The sequence below is a fragment of the Psammomys obesus genome, unplaced genomic scaffold (genome assembly GCF_907164565.1).
Source record: "Psammomys obesus unplaced genomic scaffold, mPsaObe1.curated_primary_1811, whole genome shotgun sequence".
In the NCBI taxonomy this organism is placed as follows: domain Eukaryota; kingdom Metazoa; phylum Chordata; class Mammalia; order Rodentia; family Muridae; genus Psammomys; species Psammomys obesus.
Window position 1 is genome coordinate 2,307,771 of NW_026596088.1, and position 16,543 is coordinate 2,324,313.

A 16,543-nucleotide genomic window follows, 5' to 3' on the forward strand; every position below is an offset into this window, starting at 1 on the left:
GATCTGTGTACTGCCCCCATCCCTGGAAGTCAACATTGTCAGGCTCTCGGCTCCCCTGGGCCTTACATAAGCCTCCACTGCTGATAAATAACGGTGATGGCTAGATCCAAGAATCACTCAGTAGCTGAATCTGGGCACAGATGTTCATCTATTCTCCATAACTCTTTTTTTTTTTTTTTAATACATATCTTTTCAGCCAACAGTTAAAACTTGGGAGATTTCACATCTCAAAATCCCAAGTTCTAAACTCGTGAAAAACTGAAAGATCTGGCAGTGCAAGGCCTGTCATGCTGCCTGGCAAAGCTGTCAGGAGCCAAGAGCAGAAGCTGCCGGATGGCATAGTGCTCTCCTATTCCTGTTCCTACCATTCCTGGTTATGTCCCCCCAGCTGCGGTCAAGTCCAAAGTCTAGAGGGTTGGTCCCTCCAGCAAAATGTCGGAAAAGCAAAGGCTCATGTGTCAGAAATGATCACCGGAGCAACATCGTTGGCTCATATGTCAGAACAAATGATCATGAGAGCAATATCCTTAAGGATGAAGCTAACACAAATGCACTTCATAAGCCAGACTTGTTTGTGCCTTGGCCTTGCACATATGAATATAATTCTTATAAGTGGCCTAATAGGGAGATATTGTTAGTATGGGTTTGTGCGTGTTGGTGGAGGGGAATTCTTGTTTTTTGTTTGGTTTTGTTAATTTTCTAGACAGGGTCTCATATGCAGCCCAGGCTGGCCTTGAACTCCTAATCCTCCTGCTTCTATCTTCCAAGCACTGGGCTTATAGATGTACCACCACGCCACACTGGGCAACACCATGGTCAGCTTTCTGTTTCATATGCCAAGGAAATAATGTGCTCTGCAAAACTAGCAAACAGATCTTCACAAAAATGACTATTCCTGAGTATGCAAAGTGGGCTTGAGAGTCACTGGAACTGGTGGAGCAGCTATAACAGAAACCTTGGCCACAGGAGTCCTTTATATCAAGTCTAGAACATGGCCACTCATATCTCACAAATTGTGACCCCTGTCTGGAATCCTCTGAGCACTAAGACAATTCAAGGCCCCCAAAATGGAACCCTGGAATAGAGACATTAGGTTCCTTCCAGCTTTAACCTTTGATTTCGGATGGCTCCCCACAATGTACCTAAGCGACTCTTTGTTTCTTGATGAGGAAACATGTAAATACATAGATACTACATTGTTAGAGAAACTATTAGTTAAGGGTTTCAAGGTAGCAGTGGGCTCCATCCCAAGGCAGTTGTTGGGAGTAAACACAACTAGGGTGAGAACTAGAGAGATGGGATGCTAGCTGAAAAGCAAGGGAGAGGTTGCTGGGTCACAGCAAAGGGAGCTCAGCCAAGGTATGGTATCAAGCCTGGGCTAAACTGTCCTACAGGCCTCATCTGGGGAAATCAAAGTTGACCATTAGAGAGAAAGGAATGCAGAATGTTTGGAGACTTAGTTATGAATCTACTTTATGGAGCGTAGCCAGGGAACAAAGAGGCTAATCTCTCCTTGGTTACAATGTCAATCCACCTGTTTGCCAGGCCTCAGCACACAACAGAAGAGTGGTCTCCACTTCCACAGAAAGGCATGAGGCCAGTCCTGTTTCGGCCTGGTGAGGAGGCTCCTGGACAGGAGGAGGTAATTCTGCATGCCAGGGCCTGTTACCACAGTCTGCAAAGCAGGAGTGACCTGAAAGGGTACAGTTGGCCAGGAATGCATCACAAGGAAGGCAAAAATCTGAGAAAGAATGTGACATGCTCAGGAGCAGACAGCTGCCCATGGTGGCTCAGAAATCTCAGGTGCCTACAGGAAAGGCCTGCAACATGTGTCATGAAACAGGTGTGCTCTTGAAGACTTGTGCCACCAGCCAGAAAGAGGTCAAACCTTCAGCACATATCCAAGGTCAAGGGGGTAGCCCCTTGTGGTTTGAATAGGAATGGCCCACACAGACTCAAGTGTTTGCATGCTTGGCTGAAGGAAGCACTATTAGAAGATATAGCCTTTTTGGAGGAAGTGTGTCACTGTGGGGGCTTACAAGTCTCCTATGCTCAAGCTACACCCAGTGTGGAATAGTCTCTCCTTGCTGCCTGCCAAAAAGACAGAACTCTCAGCTCCTCCTCCAATACCACGTCTGCCTGCACACTGCCATGTTTTCCGCCATGATGATAATGGACAAAACCTATGAAACTGTAAACCTGCCCCAATGAAATGTTTTCCTTTACAAGACTTGTCATGGTCATGGTGTTTCTTCCCAGCACTGAAACCCTAAGGCACCACTGCTTATCACTTGAGGGCTCAGTGTAGCCAAAGCCCCTTATAACGAGAGTGGAATATCCAGGAATTCATGTGAAAACAATTTTGAATGAGGAACTCTATCCATGAACCCAGTATAAAACCTCTGGGCAGGAGTGGGTATCTCAAGGTAGAGCTGTGACTGAAAGGGACTGCTTTTCTAGAGAAATTCTCCAAATAAAGGTGACACATTAATAGGTCAGTTGTGGCTGCCTGGGCCAGGCTTTTCAAAGCCCCATGAGACAATGGAGTGCATACTTTCTTGTTTTGCTTTTTGAGATGGATATGTCTATGTAGCCCAGACTGGCCAGAAACTTAAGACCCTCCCTGCTTCAGCCTCCTGTGTGCGGTGATTAGGTGTGCTACTATGCTCACCTGGCAGTCATATCTCATTCTTAAAGTGCTTAGAAGCTCCTCCCTCCTCCTCTGCAGTCCTCTCTTACTTGGGAACAGAGGCACAGTCACAGGGCCTTACCTTGTGAGGCCAAAGGCAGTGAAGATTAGCTTAAGGTAGCTGCACAGTGGGAGCTACCTCAGAAGCTCTTCTTTTCCAGTCTTGTGGGAAGGCTGAGTTGGTGCGCCAGTGGTAATAGCTGCAGTGTAGACTATTTGGCTAAGCCGTTGCTCTGTGGGCTTCTAGCTATGTAAGATGAGCCTATCATAGTGGCATACTGAGATATCTAGAAATTCAATCAGATTGGATCATCTATGGCAGCAGTTGGCAAACTGGCTCTGAACAGGGCCAGACAATAAGTATTTTGGCTTCAGACACAATATGTTCTTGGCGAAAATCAGTCAACTCTGCCACTGCAGCATGACAGAGGAGCCATACATGACACAGATAGAAGTGGGCAGGGCTGTGTTCCAATAAAACTTTGTTTACCGAAATAGAAAGGGGGCAAACACTTGGGGAAGGGAGATGATCTTTACTCTCTCCTCGACTCCCATGCTAGATTGCTGTCACCCTTTCATCTAGCTTTCTCACTAGCCTGGGAGTTCAGCAGGACAGAAACTATCTTACCTTTTTCAGATACTATATATTACATAGGAATAGAAATGCAACAGTCCACAGGGATCTTGGAAGGCGTTCACAACCATAGGGCAGCAGGATTGTGACTTCAGATGCTGGGGGCTCGGGCAGGTGAGAGGCATGAGGGCACTGGGTGGCACTGTAAAGAGTGCCCCCCTCTCAGGGTACCCCTACTTGAAAGAGTAACTCTCATGCAGAATCCCAGTCCAGTACCATCAGCCTCTTGATATTTCAAAACACCCCAAGCAGCTGCTGATGAGAAATCTATTTTCAATGCTGACAACCAGTGCGGATATATAGAAACATTACGAGCCAAATAAGCATGTCTGAGGGATGACCCCATCAGGCTACTCTGCAGCCTCTGATGTGCAGAATCTGTCTTCTATTTCTCCCTGTGTGTGCCTGTTTGTGTGTGTGTGTGTGTGGGGGGGTGTACACGTGTGTATACATGTGTCTCTGGGCCAGAGGACAATCTCAAGTGTCTTTCCTCGAATGCTATCCATCTTTTTTTTTTATTATTATTACATTTCTACTTATTTTGTGTATGCAACTATATGTTTTCATATGGAGATCAAAGGACAACTTGCTAGAAGAGGGTCTCTCCTTCTACCATGTGGGGTCCTAGCGATCAAACTCAGGTTGCCAGGCTTGCTGCAGGTTACTTTTTGATGAATCATTTTACCAGCACCAACCACCCCTCTTTTCAGACAGGATCTCTCCCTGGCAGAGCTCATTGAGTGTGATAAGACTGACTGGGCAAGGATCTGCCTGTATCTATTTCTCCAATACTAAAACTACAAACACACCGAAATGTCCAGCAGTTTATGAGGGTTGGGGGAATTAAACCTAGACTTTCATATTTACAAGGCAAGCAGTTTCCTAGCTGAGCTATGTCCCCAGACTTGCTGCATCTTCTACTATACACACACGCACACATCTGTACACGTCATGTATGTGCAGGCGCCACGGAGCAGAGAAGGTGTCAGATCCCTGGAGCTGGAGCCATGAGAGGTGACTCCACCCAACACAGGTGCTGGGAACCAAACTCCTTCTGGAAGAGCAACATGCGCTTTTAGCCACTGAGGCATTTCTTCACCCACATCTCCATCTAAGACTGAGCATTGGTCCAAGTGAGATGGCTCAGTGGGTAAAGTCACTCATTTTCCAGACTCACATGGTAAGAGAGAACAGACCCCCTAAGTTGTCCTGACTCCGTGTGTGCTGTGGCACGGCTCTCTCTCTTTCTCTATCTCTCTCTGTTTCACATACACACACACACGATTTTGAAAAGATTAACATCTTTTTAAAAATCACCTTTACAGGAAAGGTTTTATCCGTTTTGTTTTTAATTTCCTTTTTTTGTGGTGCTAGGGAGGGAACTCAGTGTCTAGCACATGCCAGGCAATCACTTTCAACTGAGCAGCATCCAGAGCCCCAGGGGGAGAAAAATCTGAAAATGGAAGCAAAGCTAAGAAAGACGGTATGTGCCTTTAATCTCAGCACCTGGGTGGGGGGAAGTTGGTCAGGAGTTCAAAGTCATCTTCACTACACAGTAAATTCAAGGCCAGCCTATGCTATGAGACACTATCTAGAGAGAGAGAACTGTATAATGAATCCCCACCTACTCCTCACCAGAATTCAAGGTTATTTATTTTGCCATCTCTAGATCCTGCTGCATAAACACACTGGTGTTGAGTTATACTAACTGTCATAAAAGCAAGCAGAATGCACATGCCAAGTTCCCAGAAGCTAGAGTGATAGGTTAGACTGGATGCTGGAGAGAGAGCAAGGGCACCCGGAGGAAGGGGGAAGCAAAGAAGAAAAGAGAGCAGACACGTGGCACACAGGGCACATGTTTATTTTGCCAGCTGCAGACCAATCTTCTGGTTTTCTCATGCTTGTTTTAAGCAATAAGAGAAACAAACATTTCTAGAGCCCGGCATGTATCACACAAGGTCCAAACTCTTGCCCTGGTGAATGGCAGTGTGCTCCAAGCGAAGCCTCAGGCGTCATCACTGCCTGTTCTACAGTTTGGGATCATCTAGAGAAGCCAGGCAAAATTTCATCTTGACATTATTAATCTTTGAGAAAGTTTGCTAAGCAAATGGTTGGTGTACCAACAGGGGAATGTTGAATATTTGCTTCCATGGCGGTAAAGACAAATGAACCAACTTTAAAATCCTTTCTAATAGCACTGATGTGATGAGCTTTTCTCTAATTATCATGTCCCCCAAAGACTGAGAACAATTGTCCTCAACCATCTCTCACTGGAGAAAATTTGACTTTAATACAAAGGCAAACATTTTCATAGGCAGAGGATGCTTGCATGGCCAATTACCTTCATGAGCATTAAAAAAAAATAAAATAAAAAGCAAACACAAAATCCTCAGAACAAAGAGTACACTGGTTACAAAGATTATCCTGTGTTGGAGACTGGTAGATCAGGAGTTCAAGTTCATCCTCCGTTACAAATCTAGTTCCAGGCCAGAATGGGCTATAAGAGGCCTAGCCTTGGGGAGAGAGGGAGAAAAAGAGAAACCCAAAGAGAGAATGTGCCTGTTCTCTTCGGCAGCAGCTTGCAAGAAGTCTGTCTGCACGTACCATTATAATCAGCTACAAATACTTTGTTTTCCATTTTTAAGACAGGGGTTGAGGATGAGAGTGGGTGGGCAGGTGGGAGGTGAGGGTGGGTGGGGGTGCTATGAGCGTAGGCTTGTCATGAGCTCACAATCCTCCTGTCTCCGCCTCCCAAGTGCTTCGTTGATAGTGTACATCACCATACTTGGCCTGGAGATATTTTACAAATTGTATCCAACTCACTGACAGGAAATCAGGCTCAGAGACCACACACCTGAGATGGCAATCCAGGACTACTTAGACCAAATCTAGAAGCTTCACCCAAACTACAACACAGAGACTAGATAGCCTCAATCAAACCAACAGGCCAGAGAAAAACAGGCACAGCAAAGGGCAGAATAAAGCACAACCCAGCTCAGGAAGACTTGTCAGACATTTAAGCAACAAGTTTAGGAAGCAAATGATTTTCGAATACAGCCAGTGGCTTTACCTAGTTGGCTAGAATCACAATTCACCTACAGCATGATGTTCTTCAAAATCCATAAGACACATGATTACAAAGTTAGGTATAAAAATGCCAGGCATGGCAGTACACACCTTTAATCCCAACACCAGGGAGGCAGAGGCAGGCCAAATCTCTTTAAATTTGAAGTCAACTTGGTCTACATAGTGAGTTCCAGGCTAGCCATGGCTACATAGGTGTCTTGGATTCCTGACCCAAATGGTAGTTTCCACAAGCATGCCATGGCACACAGGCCCTCACACATTTAAACAAATTAAAAGTCAGAATGGAAACTAGGATTTAAAGTCTAATTTTAGGGTAAATACCTTCCTGGAATAAAGCATTCCTCATGCCACCTAGCTGAAACATCACAGATCCTCTATGGCTATTAACACGCTGTAGGGGTGCAGAGGTGCTGAGTGAGCAAAAGTGGCCAAGTCACTTCTCAAAACGTCCTGTAACGATTCATATCAAAGTGTGTCCACAGATCCTGGGCAATGGAGGAGTCTACACATACAAAGTGATTTTTATCATAACTCTACAACTTCTCCTGTGTTGAGTTCTGACTAATGGAGCAAAACAAAAATAAGCAAAAATGCTTTTAGCTTAAATCCAGGCCATAGTTTCAAAAAGTACAAATGGCTATTGTATTCCTTATTGATGTGTACTTCGTGCCACAGGCAAACAAATGCTGAATAAACTTCACTTAAGAAAAGCCTGATGAGCCAGGCAGGGTGGTGCATGCCTTTACCCCAGCACTCAAGAGGCAGAGGCAGGTAGTTATCTATGTGTTTGAGGCCAGCCTGGTCTACAAGGTGAGTCCAGAAGAGCCAGGGCTTTTACACAGAGAAACCCTGTCTCGAAAAATTACTTGTGAGTTCAGGGCCAGTTTCCAGGACAGCCAAAGCTACATAATGAGACCTTGTCTTGAAAACAGTAACAAAACTAGCCTGGTAAAAGAGTAAATAATTATTTTCTAAACTCTCAGGCCATGTGTATCATTTTAATATTTCATGTGAAGTAAGGGGAACTATCCATCAAGAACAACAGTTCATCCCAGAAACACCAAGAAATGATGAAAGCTGCCAGATGAACTAATAGTATCTTGTATAGAATATTATTTTTACCTATATGAATGAGACACAAATTATGGCTCTTTAGATTTGGGGACCTGGCAGATATTTTCTCAGACACACATGAAGTGAGCCTGTCACCAGGGAAACAACTGACAATATTTGCTGCCAATGATAAAACAAGTTTTCAAGGGAAGGCAAGTAGCAAGGTGCTTTCGTTGCTTTAGCAACTTGTCTCTTTCGTACAAAACAGAGAAGTTGGTGTCAGTTATAATATTATGACTCATTATTCTTAGCTTTTTAAGACAAAGTCTTACTCTGTAAACTAAACCAGGATGGTCTCAAACTCGGGCTTTTCCTGTCTCTGGCTCCCAAGTGTTAGGATTATAGGTGTGAAACAGCATGTTCAGCTCCTACTGTAATTTTTTTTTTCCTTTTGGTTTTTCACAATAAGGGTTTCTGTGTGTGGCCTTGGCTGTCCTGGAGTCGCTTTGTAGACCAGGCGGCCTGCCTCTCCCTCCCTGAGTGCCAGGATTAACGGTGTGTACCATCACAGCCACCCCACCTTTTTTTTTTTTTTTTTTTTTTTTTTTTTGATACTGGGTAGTGCCTAATGTCACCATTTAGAGGATTTGAATGCTACTGAGCAGCTGTTTCCAAATGACCAATAGCTGAACTATAAAATTGGATATGGGGGAAATAGCCCATAGATCAAAAGGGCTATAGATCAAACAGACAAATGGAATTCATTTCATGAGTCCCAAGTTCACTAACCACATTGTGATTGACCTTTTAGAAACTGTCACTCGCTAAGTTTTGATGTAGTGCCAATGTGTCAAATTATCGGAAACAGTAATGATACTCATTTCCCCATGCACTTATGTAGGTGCAATGCTATTTGTTCAAATTCCTTAGCCAAAGTAGCACAATTATTAGTAGTAGTAGTTAGGATCTTAAAGCAGAAGAGTTCAGCTGCCTCCTTTTGGCTCTTTGAGACAAGATCTCACTATACAGGTCAAATTAGCTTGAAGCCACTCTCCTTCCTCAGCCTCCAAGTGCTGGGACAACAGACATACACTCCCCATGTGCATCTGGCTTAGCTGTTCTACTAAGCTAGACATGGAGACTTGGAAAATGTAAAGTAGCCAGGTACAGTTTCTCATGCTAATAAAGCAGGAGGTTCAAAGGTTCAAGGCTAGCCCAAGCAACTTACTGAGACTGTCTTAAAAGGGGTGGGACAGCCATTTGGTATAAAGCTCAACTCTGGCACAGCTGCCTAGCATAAATGAGGTCATGAGTTTAATCCCTACTCCTAAAAAAGTAAAAAAAAAAAAAAGAAAGCCAGTTAAGTGGCATGGTGGATCTACAGCTTAAGTTCCTCCTGTCTACACAGCAAGTCTAAAACTAGCCTGAGCTACGAGAGACCCTGTATCAAAACAAAACAAAATCAGGAATGGAAAGAGAGAAAAAGAGAGGGAGAGAGGAAGTGTAAAGCAGTACTTTTTAAAAAACTATTTGGGGGAGGGGAATACATAGCTATTTTCATTAAAAATAAGTTTAGGCATTAAAGTCTATTGGGTTTTTGTTTGTTTTGAGAAACAGGGTTTCACTATGTAGCTTTGGTTGACCTGTAATTCACTTTGTTAAAAAGGCCATAGTGGAACTCAGAGAACTCCTGAATGCTGGGAAAAGAGGCCTGTGCCAACACTCCTGGCTTGATGTTAATTCTAAATGAAGTGATGTTTTGACACTTTGTATTTAAATGGCAACATCACAGATATAATACATGCGAGCAAAGGACTTTTAAAGTGCTTACAGCTGTCCAAGGCCTGAAAGATTTAAGACCTTGTGTTCTACAGCAGCACTACATGGACCTTCCCACAGGGAAACTTGTATAACACATTTTTTTAAAATAGTGTCTAGAGTGCAAAGGACAAAGACATCTTTTAAGCATTTGTAACACAGTCAATGGTAACATGTCTTTCCATGCTGCATCCACTGGCTATTAAAGAAATGCAAATTCCCCAGAAGTAAGGGGCATTAATGTACTATGAATAGCATAGGCCCTTCCAGTCTCCAAGGACATCAGTGTTCCCATCTGAAAAGCTGGATATCAGAATAGCTATGATGGGGGAGAAGGGAGCTTGTGAGCACCCTTAATGATTCTAAACAGGCTGCCTCTGGTCTAAAAGCTGACTGGCTGTCATAGTTCGAGATTTGCTCCTGAAACATGTGGCTAGATCTGAGCAGCAGCTTCTTGACAGACTGGAAACCAGTTTTCGGTCACAGCCCAGGAAGGCTGTACCTGTAGACATGTACATTGGCAAGCTCTGGAATGAAAGGCTCCTGTAAAACCTCTTCACATCTCAAACTCCCATAATTCTACTTCAGACACAGTGTCCACGAGTCTTACTCAAGCTGCCTCTTCTTAGCTATTTGAATTTGGGCAGGCAAGTTGCTTGCCTTCTCTTAGCCTCAGCGCCCTCGTCTGTAAAATGAATTAACTAGCCCAAAGGATTGCTGTGAAACGTTTTTACTTGTCGGTAGTTACAGAGGCCCTGGCAGCGAATAGTACTCAGTTAACATGAGCTACCAACAACACCAAAGCACACAGAAGCATTCCCAGACGTTGCCCTCCATTCCTGACGCCAGTAGCTGTCAAATGTACTCCCAGGAGGCACGCTTACCTCCAACCAACTTCCACATGCCCAGTGCCCATCCCGGAATCACCTTGATCCTTCGCAGGCCTCCTCAACGCCAATCTCTTCCCCGTCCCCCCTACCGAGACCTCAAGAGGGCTTCCTACAAGAACATTGCCTGCCGCGGTCCCCATCCCGCACCGCCGTCTAGACCCTTTCCCTCGGGCTGGACACTATCCTGGGCCGGGGACCCTGCGGCCTGGCATTCCGCCCAGGGGCGCCTCCGAGGGATGAGTGGACTGCCGCCCGACCTCCCGGCGGGGCCCACGGACACTAACCGTCCATCCCTAGAGGCGGCGGTTCCGGGCTCCCGAACCGGAAGCGGCCTGTGTGTTTGCAGTTCCCCTGGTTACTACGAGATTCCGGACCAATGGCGAAGAGGCCCCGTCCATTAAGCCCGCCCACGGGAAGCGTGACGTCACGGAGCAGCCCTGGGACTACCCCTCCGCTCTGCGTGTCTGGCCCGCCTTCCCCAGGCCGCCGACCGCTGTGCGCAGTCTCACAGGGCCCGAGCCTCGGCGGCGAAGTGCGCAGGCGCCGGGGGCGCTGCTAACTGAAGCGGCCATGGACGCCCTCGAGTCGTTGTTAGACGAGGTAGCCTTGGAGGGGCTCGACGGCCTGTGTCTGCCCGCGCTGTGGAGCCGCCTGGAGTCCCGCTCGCCTCCCTTCCCATTGATGCTGGAGCCCTACACGCAGGAGTTTCTGTGGCGGGCCCTAGCCACGCACCCGGGCATCAGTTTTTATGAGGAGCCACGAGAGCGACCGGACCTGCAGCTTCAAGACCGGTCAGCTACCAGGGTGGGGTGGGGGCTGAGAGCCTTGGGGAGAGGGGTGGGGCGGTGCAGCGCGGAGACGTGGGGGATGGGCGCGGGAGGCGGGTTAACCTGGGCTCCCGGCGCCCTGGCAAGGCCCGAGAGGGATGAGCTGGGGGAGGGGAGCATCCGCCGGGACCCGATAGTTTCGCAGGGTGTCGAGGGAGTCGAAGGGTTCCTTTAAGTTGGGTGAGAGGAAGGGAGTAGGAAAGTGGTTGAAAAGTGGAACCAGGTGAGGTCCTTCGGGGACCTTTAGGGAGCGCTCGTTCTGAAAGCTCAGGCCACGGGAGGTCTGCACAGCACCAAACATAGCAGTGAAAGAACAGCCGAGGTGTATTCTTGGGCGCTTCCCAGAAGTGGGTTCCAAGACCCAGTTCTAGAAGCGACAGAACTCAGTTTTCTGTGACTGTGTGAGTGAGACACTTTTCATTTTACAGAGGAGGGAGCTGACCACAGAGAGGTGGAGGGGCGAGTACAGGATGTAGGAATTGCTAAATGCACTTTTTCTTTTTCCTCCTTCTGTTTATCCGTCCCTCTCCAGGAATAGAATCCAGCCCCTTGTGTGTTCTAGACATGATTCTACCACTGAGAACACCGTTAGCCTCAGCTTATCCTCTTCAATTTTTGTGTTTTGTTTTGTTATGTTTGCTTTGTTTTGTTAAGAAAGGGCTGACTGTCTGGCTTTTGTATCCTCCCACCTCTGCACCCTAGCACCTGGATTGCATGCGTGTCCCACCATGCCCTGCAAGTCGGAGCTCTTAAGCTATATTATGAAGGTCAGAGGAGGTTCCTAGAGGTAGTGACGAGCCAGACAAGTTTAGATTTAGGCGGCCACTTTGCAAAAAGTGCTCTGAACAGACAGCACCAAATAGGGTATAGCCCAGCAGGAGAGAGGTAAGCTTGGGAGCAGAGAATGTGTGCTGCTTGGGAGGTGTGACTGAGATAACCCACACGGTGCAGAAACTTTTACAACGCCCTGACAAATGGGCATTCTGAAGAGAAAACAGGGCTCAAGGGCTAAAGTGGTCAAATCATCAGCTAGTAAAAACAGATTCTAGACCTTGAATCCAGAAACCTAGGTCCAGCTATCCGCTCTGTCCTTCACCAGATTTGACTGAGAGAGAACCTGTGATGATTTAATCCACTGGAAGAAGGTGTTCTTTACCACAAAGGCAGTAGGAAGTCACCGAAGGGGGAGTGAGACTAGTGGCAGAGTCACAACCAGTCAGGGGCTGTTTTCTCATGTTTGGGATGGGATCAAGAATACCAGATAGCCAGGCATAGTGGCACACACTTGTAATCCTTGCAGGCTCAGGCAGGAGGATCTGAATTCAAGACCAGCTCTCCAGCTACAGGGTGAGAACCCATGTTAAAAAAAAAAAAAAAAAAAAAAAAAAGAATAAAAAACCAAAACGATCCAGGTGGTGGTGGCCGCACATGACTTTGTGGAGAGGCAGGCGGGATCTCTGAGGTTGAGGCCAGCCTGTTCTACAAAGTGAGTTTCAGCACAGCCACGGCTACACAGAGAAACCCAGGCTCAAAAAAAAACAAAGTAAGGGCCGTGCATCGTGGCCATGCCATTGATCCCAGAACTTGGGAGGCAGAGGCAGGTGGATCTCTGTGAGTTCCAGGCCAGTCTGGTCTACAAAGACAGTCCAGGACTTGTTACACAGAGAGACCTTGTCCCAAAAAAACAAAACAAAAACATAAATAAGATGCATTTATTTGTTTATTTACTTATTTAAAAACGAATAAAAAGACATGTTGGGAAGACAGTCCAGAGAGAGAGAGAATTTGGTGACTGGTGATGTGGAAAGACAGAAATGGAGGTCTCTGTACTTGGTGTCTGCTGCTGAGATACCTGAGTGGGGGAAGAGCAGTGGGTGAGTCTGGGAGAGCGCTAACTGTACTGTGATTCTTCTTTGAGTCTAAGAGAAGATTCTGTTTAGTAAACAGAAGCCTGGTGGGTAAAGCAGCCAGTGGGAGGGACTGGGCTAGACCTGCGTGAGTCATGCTGGGCACTTGGTAACCAAGAGATCATCCCCAGAAGAGCGCTGTGATTGGACACATCTCAAAGCTACACCTACATTTCAAGGCTGGATGGAGGAGGCAGCACTTTCAACCAAGATTAAAGTGTAGGTGGAGAAGGAGAGAACAGGACACAGTGTGTCCTGGAAGACCTGAAAAGTGAGGGTTATATAGGACAGAGTTCACAGGAAGGACAACAGTTTTCTAAAAAGTTTAAAAGTACAGATTTGTCGCCTCGTTTATACTAGAGAAGGATGCTAGCCAGGCTCCAAAGCTTACAGGAGGAAACTTAAAGATGTTGGCTGATAAGAGGCAGCTGAGAGGCTGTGCTGGGCTCCAGGGTCACTGGATGGGAGATGGGAAAGCAGGCCTGTTTGAGGTCATGGAATTTGAGGTGCTTGATAGACTTCTAAAGGCTTGAATTGGTGTTTAGGGGGAAATAGGAGAAACCAAGGGGCTAGGGATATGTATGGCTTGCCCAGCATGGGCAAGGCTCCAACTTCTATCCCACTACCACAGAACCAAAGACAAGCCTGGGCGTTCTAAGATGAGAATTGTTTGCATGCAGGCAATATCAAAACATTAAAAATAAATAAGGGAACTGGAAAGATGATGAAAGAAAGGAAGCGGTCAGAGGAGGACATCCTTGGTGGGTGATCTAGGGACCAGAAATTAGATCTGGAAGGGAAGCAAAAGGCTTTGGCCAGTAAGGTGGACCACATATCCGATTCTGGGTGGTTGGGATCGTAGAGGGATCTTTTTCTCTGCAATAGAGAGGGGAGAACCTGGGCTGGAGTTGTAGCTCAGTTGGCTTGAGCCTTAGAACTCCGTAAAGCAGCTATCGTGGGATTATTCCTGTGATCCCAGCATGTGGGAAGTAAGGCCATACTTGGCTATATATTGATCTCAAGCTTGCTTAGAATACATGAGACCGTGTCTCAAAGAAGGGCAAAAAACCTGCTTGTCAAGATTAACTGCAGGCCAGGCATAGTGTTGCCTGCTTGTAATCCTAGCACTCAGGAAGCTGAGGCAGAAGCATCTGAAATTCAAGGCCCGTCCAGGCTGTAAAGAAGTACTGCCTGAAAAAAAGAAAAAGATTGTGTTTGTGAGAGCGAGACTGTGTGACCTCAACTGTTCTTCCCTCTGGTCTCCAGAGGGACTTGGCAGAAGATGCCAGGTGCATGTTATCTCTGAGGCCGAGTTGGAGTTTTATGAATGTGTTTTCCTCCCTAGATATGAAGAAATTGACTTGGAAACTGGAATTTTGGAGTCCAGGAGAGACCCAGTCACTCTGGAGGATGTCTACCCAATTCATATGATCTTAGAGAATAAGGATGGCATCCAGGGTTCCTGTCGATACTTTAAGGAGAGGAAAGACATTACCAGTAGCATCAGGACCAAGTGTTTGGAACCTCGTTGTACAATGGTAGAAGCCTTCAGCAGGTAATTGACTTGCATACTCAGCAGTCCCCGGGTATCTGGGTACTCTGAAATCAGGTACAGCCTCTGGTGCATCTCCTCAGTGTCTGCCAGAGTTCCCTAGCCCTCTGCTTTCATGACACTCCTGAGGCCTGAGTTCACTGAAGACTCCACGTCACTGACTTCCGAGTTCAGTAGTCCTGACTGTTCTATCCTTTGTGTTCACAGACCTAGAACAGTTGGAGCTGGTGGCAGCCAGCATCTGCCCAGCCCTTTGTGCTCTTATCTTGACTCTGCCCTGCACACCCACCTTCTCTTTGTGAGTTCTTGGTCACTATCCCATTCTTCCAAAATTGAGTAGTTCAAACCGTCATTTTTCTCAAGTGCCCAATCACAGTCCGCCTCCTTCCTGTCTTCCAGGTCAAGGAGAAGCTGCCCTTTTGAACTCTGCTCAGTTTCTCCCTCCCACTTGGGGTTCTTACACGCTGCCCTCCCTACTTTATCTGAGTCTATGAGATACATGGCCCTGTCCTAGACTGTGGTCTAGACACATTTTTCTCCTTTGCTTCCCCTAAGCCCAGCAATCTGCACCTGTTCCTCTCTCCCACTTGTCTGTTTGCTCTTTCTCTGAACTTTCACTTCTACTTACATTCTGGGGCATTTTCCTGAGCAATCTGACAGGCTTACCCACCTGATGACTACCCGTTTTTTGACTCTATGTTGTCTGTCTTACAGCAAGCTTCTTGGAAGGGATGATAGGTTCTCTGTGTGTCCATCTCCCCTTTCTTTCACTCTTCTGCTTCCTGCAGATCTGACTCCTGCCTGACACTATGACTTCTAAGATCCCAACCAGCAAGCCCTTAACCCCTAAGGTGAAGCATTGGAACTTGTAGAAACTTCTGCCCCTGGGCTTCCTCCTGTACTCTTGTTTTTCTAGATGTTCCTCAGCATCTTTTGGTGTATTCCCCCGCTCCTCCCATCCTGTCAAGTATTGACTGCTCCCAGCTGTCTCAATTTGTATCTCAGTAATGAGACCCCACACCCTGTGGTTGTTTCCTCCATCCCAGACCTGCTTCATGTTCTCATCTCTTTATTCTGGTCAGAGGTAGTCTTATGAGCCAGGCTGCATAAGTCAGGAATTGGGTCTCTTCCTAGGCCCCCTCTCTCTGTGGTGTGTACATGTCCTGATGACTTATCTTTCTAAGTAATGCAGTTACTCTCCAGTAATGCAAAAAGTCTTTTCACCCCATTGGTATGGTCTCTCCTCCCCCCTCTATACTGACTAGAGGTTTTCCTAAGATGAAAATGTGATAGACAGATGGGCTTCCCATTGCTCACAGCCAGGATTTTGAACTAGCCACATCTCACCCTCGATCTTCTTTGCCCAGATTGAGGTTGTATTTATATTAGAGATTACTTCATCGCTAACATCTAGAAATACGGATTTTCAGTATCTCTTGAAAAAAAAAAAGAAAAAAAACCCACAAGATTTAGCCATTTGAAAGACTGGTTTTTATAAGGCAGCATAGGCCATAGTCCCCTTCAGATAAGCTGTGTACCAGGCATTCCTAGTCCATACTAGAGGTCTTATTCTTAGTTGCCACCTGCTCACTGTGGCCCAGAGGCCCCTTGTGACTTTGTCCCTGCCTGCCAAGCTCTGTCACCTCACTGCCTTCAAGTTGCTGTTTTCCCTGTTCTTCAGGTGGAACCTGTCAGGTCCCCTTGTTTCTGAAGGGGAAGGTGTGTGTTGTCCTTAGAATGTTCTGCCTCACATCAGCCTCCCATGCCCGCTTCCATTGCACCCCTCATTAAGTGTCTTTGCTGCCCAGGCACTATCAATTACTCTGGTGAGGAAAGAGTGGACAGTTAAGGGCATTTTGGTCTCCAAAATTTGATCATTAGCAGGGAGGCCACATTTACAATTATCAAAAACCATTGAATTGTGTCAGTCACTTCAGGTACTCATTGGTAGCATTCTTCCCTCAGCAGACCATCAGCTCCCCAGTGGTAGAGTCTTCATTGTGTTCAGCACTGAACATCTCAGGTACCTCAGGTGCTTGGCAGAGAGTCAGTACTTCTTGTGCTGACTGTTGGTTTTACAGTTGTC

The 16,543-nt window shown here is 46.5% G+C and overlaps 2 protein-coding genes across 5 annotated transcripts in view; one reads left to right on the plus strand and one right to left on the minus strand.

Annotated features, from left to right (window-relative positions):
• The window catches only part of Katnip (katanin interacting protein), a 168,825-nt gene extending 158,341 nt beyond the window's left edge, over positions 1 to 10,484 (minus strand). For 2 of the 4 annotated variants that reach the window (XM_055627424.1, XM_055627420.1), the window contains exon 1: positions 10,166 to 10,444. In XM_055627424.1, coding sequence (XP_055483399.1) covers positions 10,166 to 10,184 — 19 coding nt within the window. In that variant the 5' untranslated portion in view covers positions 10,185 to 10,444. The other 2 variants (XM_055627421.1, XM_055627423.1) reach the window with 2 other exon arrangements.
• A 211-nt stretch (positions 10,485 to 10,695) lies between these two features.
• Gtf3c1 (general transcription factor IIIC subunit 1) overlaps positions 10,696 to 16,543 on the plus strand; it is a 67,199-nt gene continuing 61,351 nt past the window's right edge. Inside the window, exons 1-2 of the mRNA XM_055627425.1 lie at positions 10,696 to 10,962; positions 14,251 to 14,460. Of these exons, the coding sequence (XP_055483400.1) occupies positions 10,742 to 10,962; positions 14,251 to 14,460 (431 nt within the window). The 5' untranslated portion in view covers positions 10,696 to 10,741. The remainder of the gene's footprint in view (positions 10,963 to 14,250; positions 14,461 to 16,543) is intronic.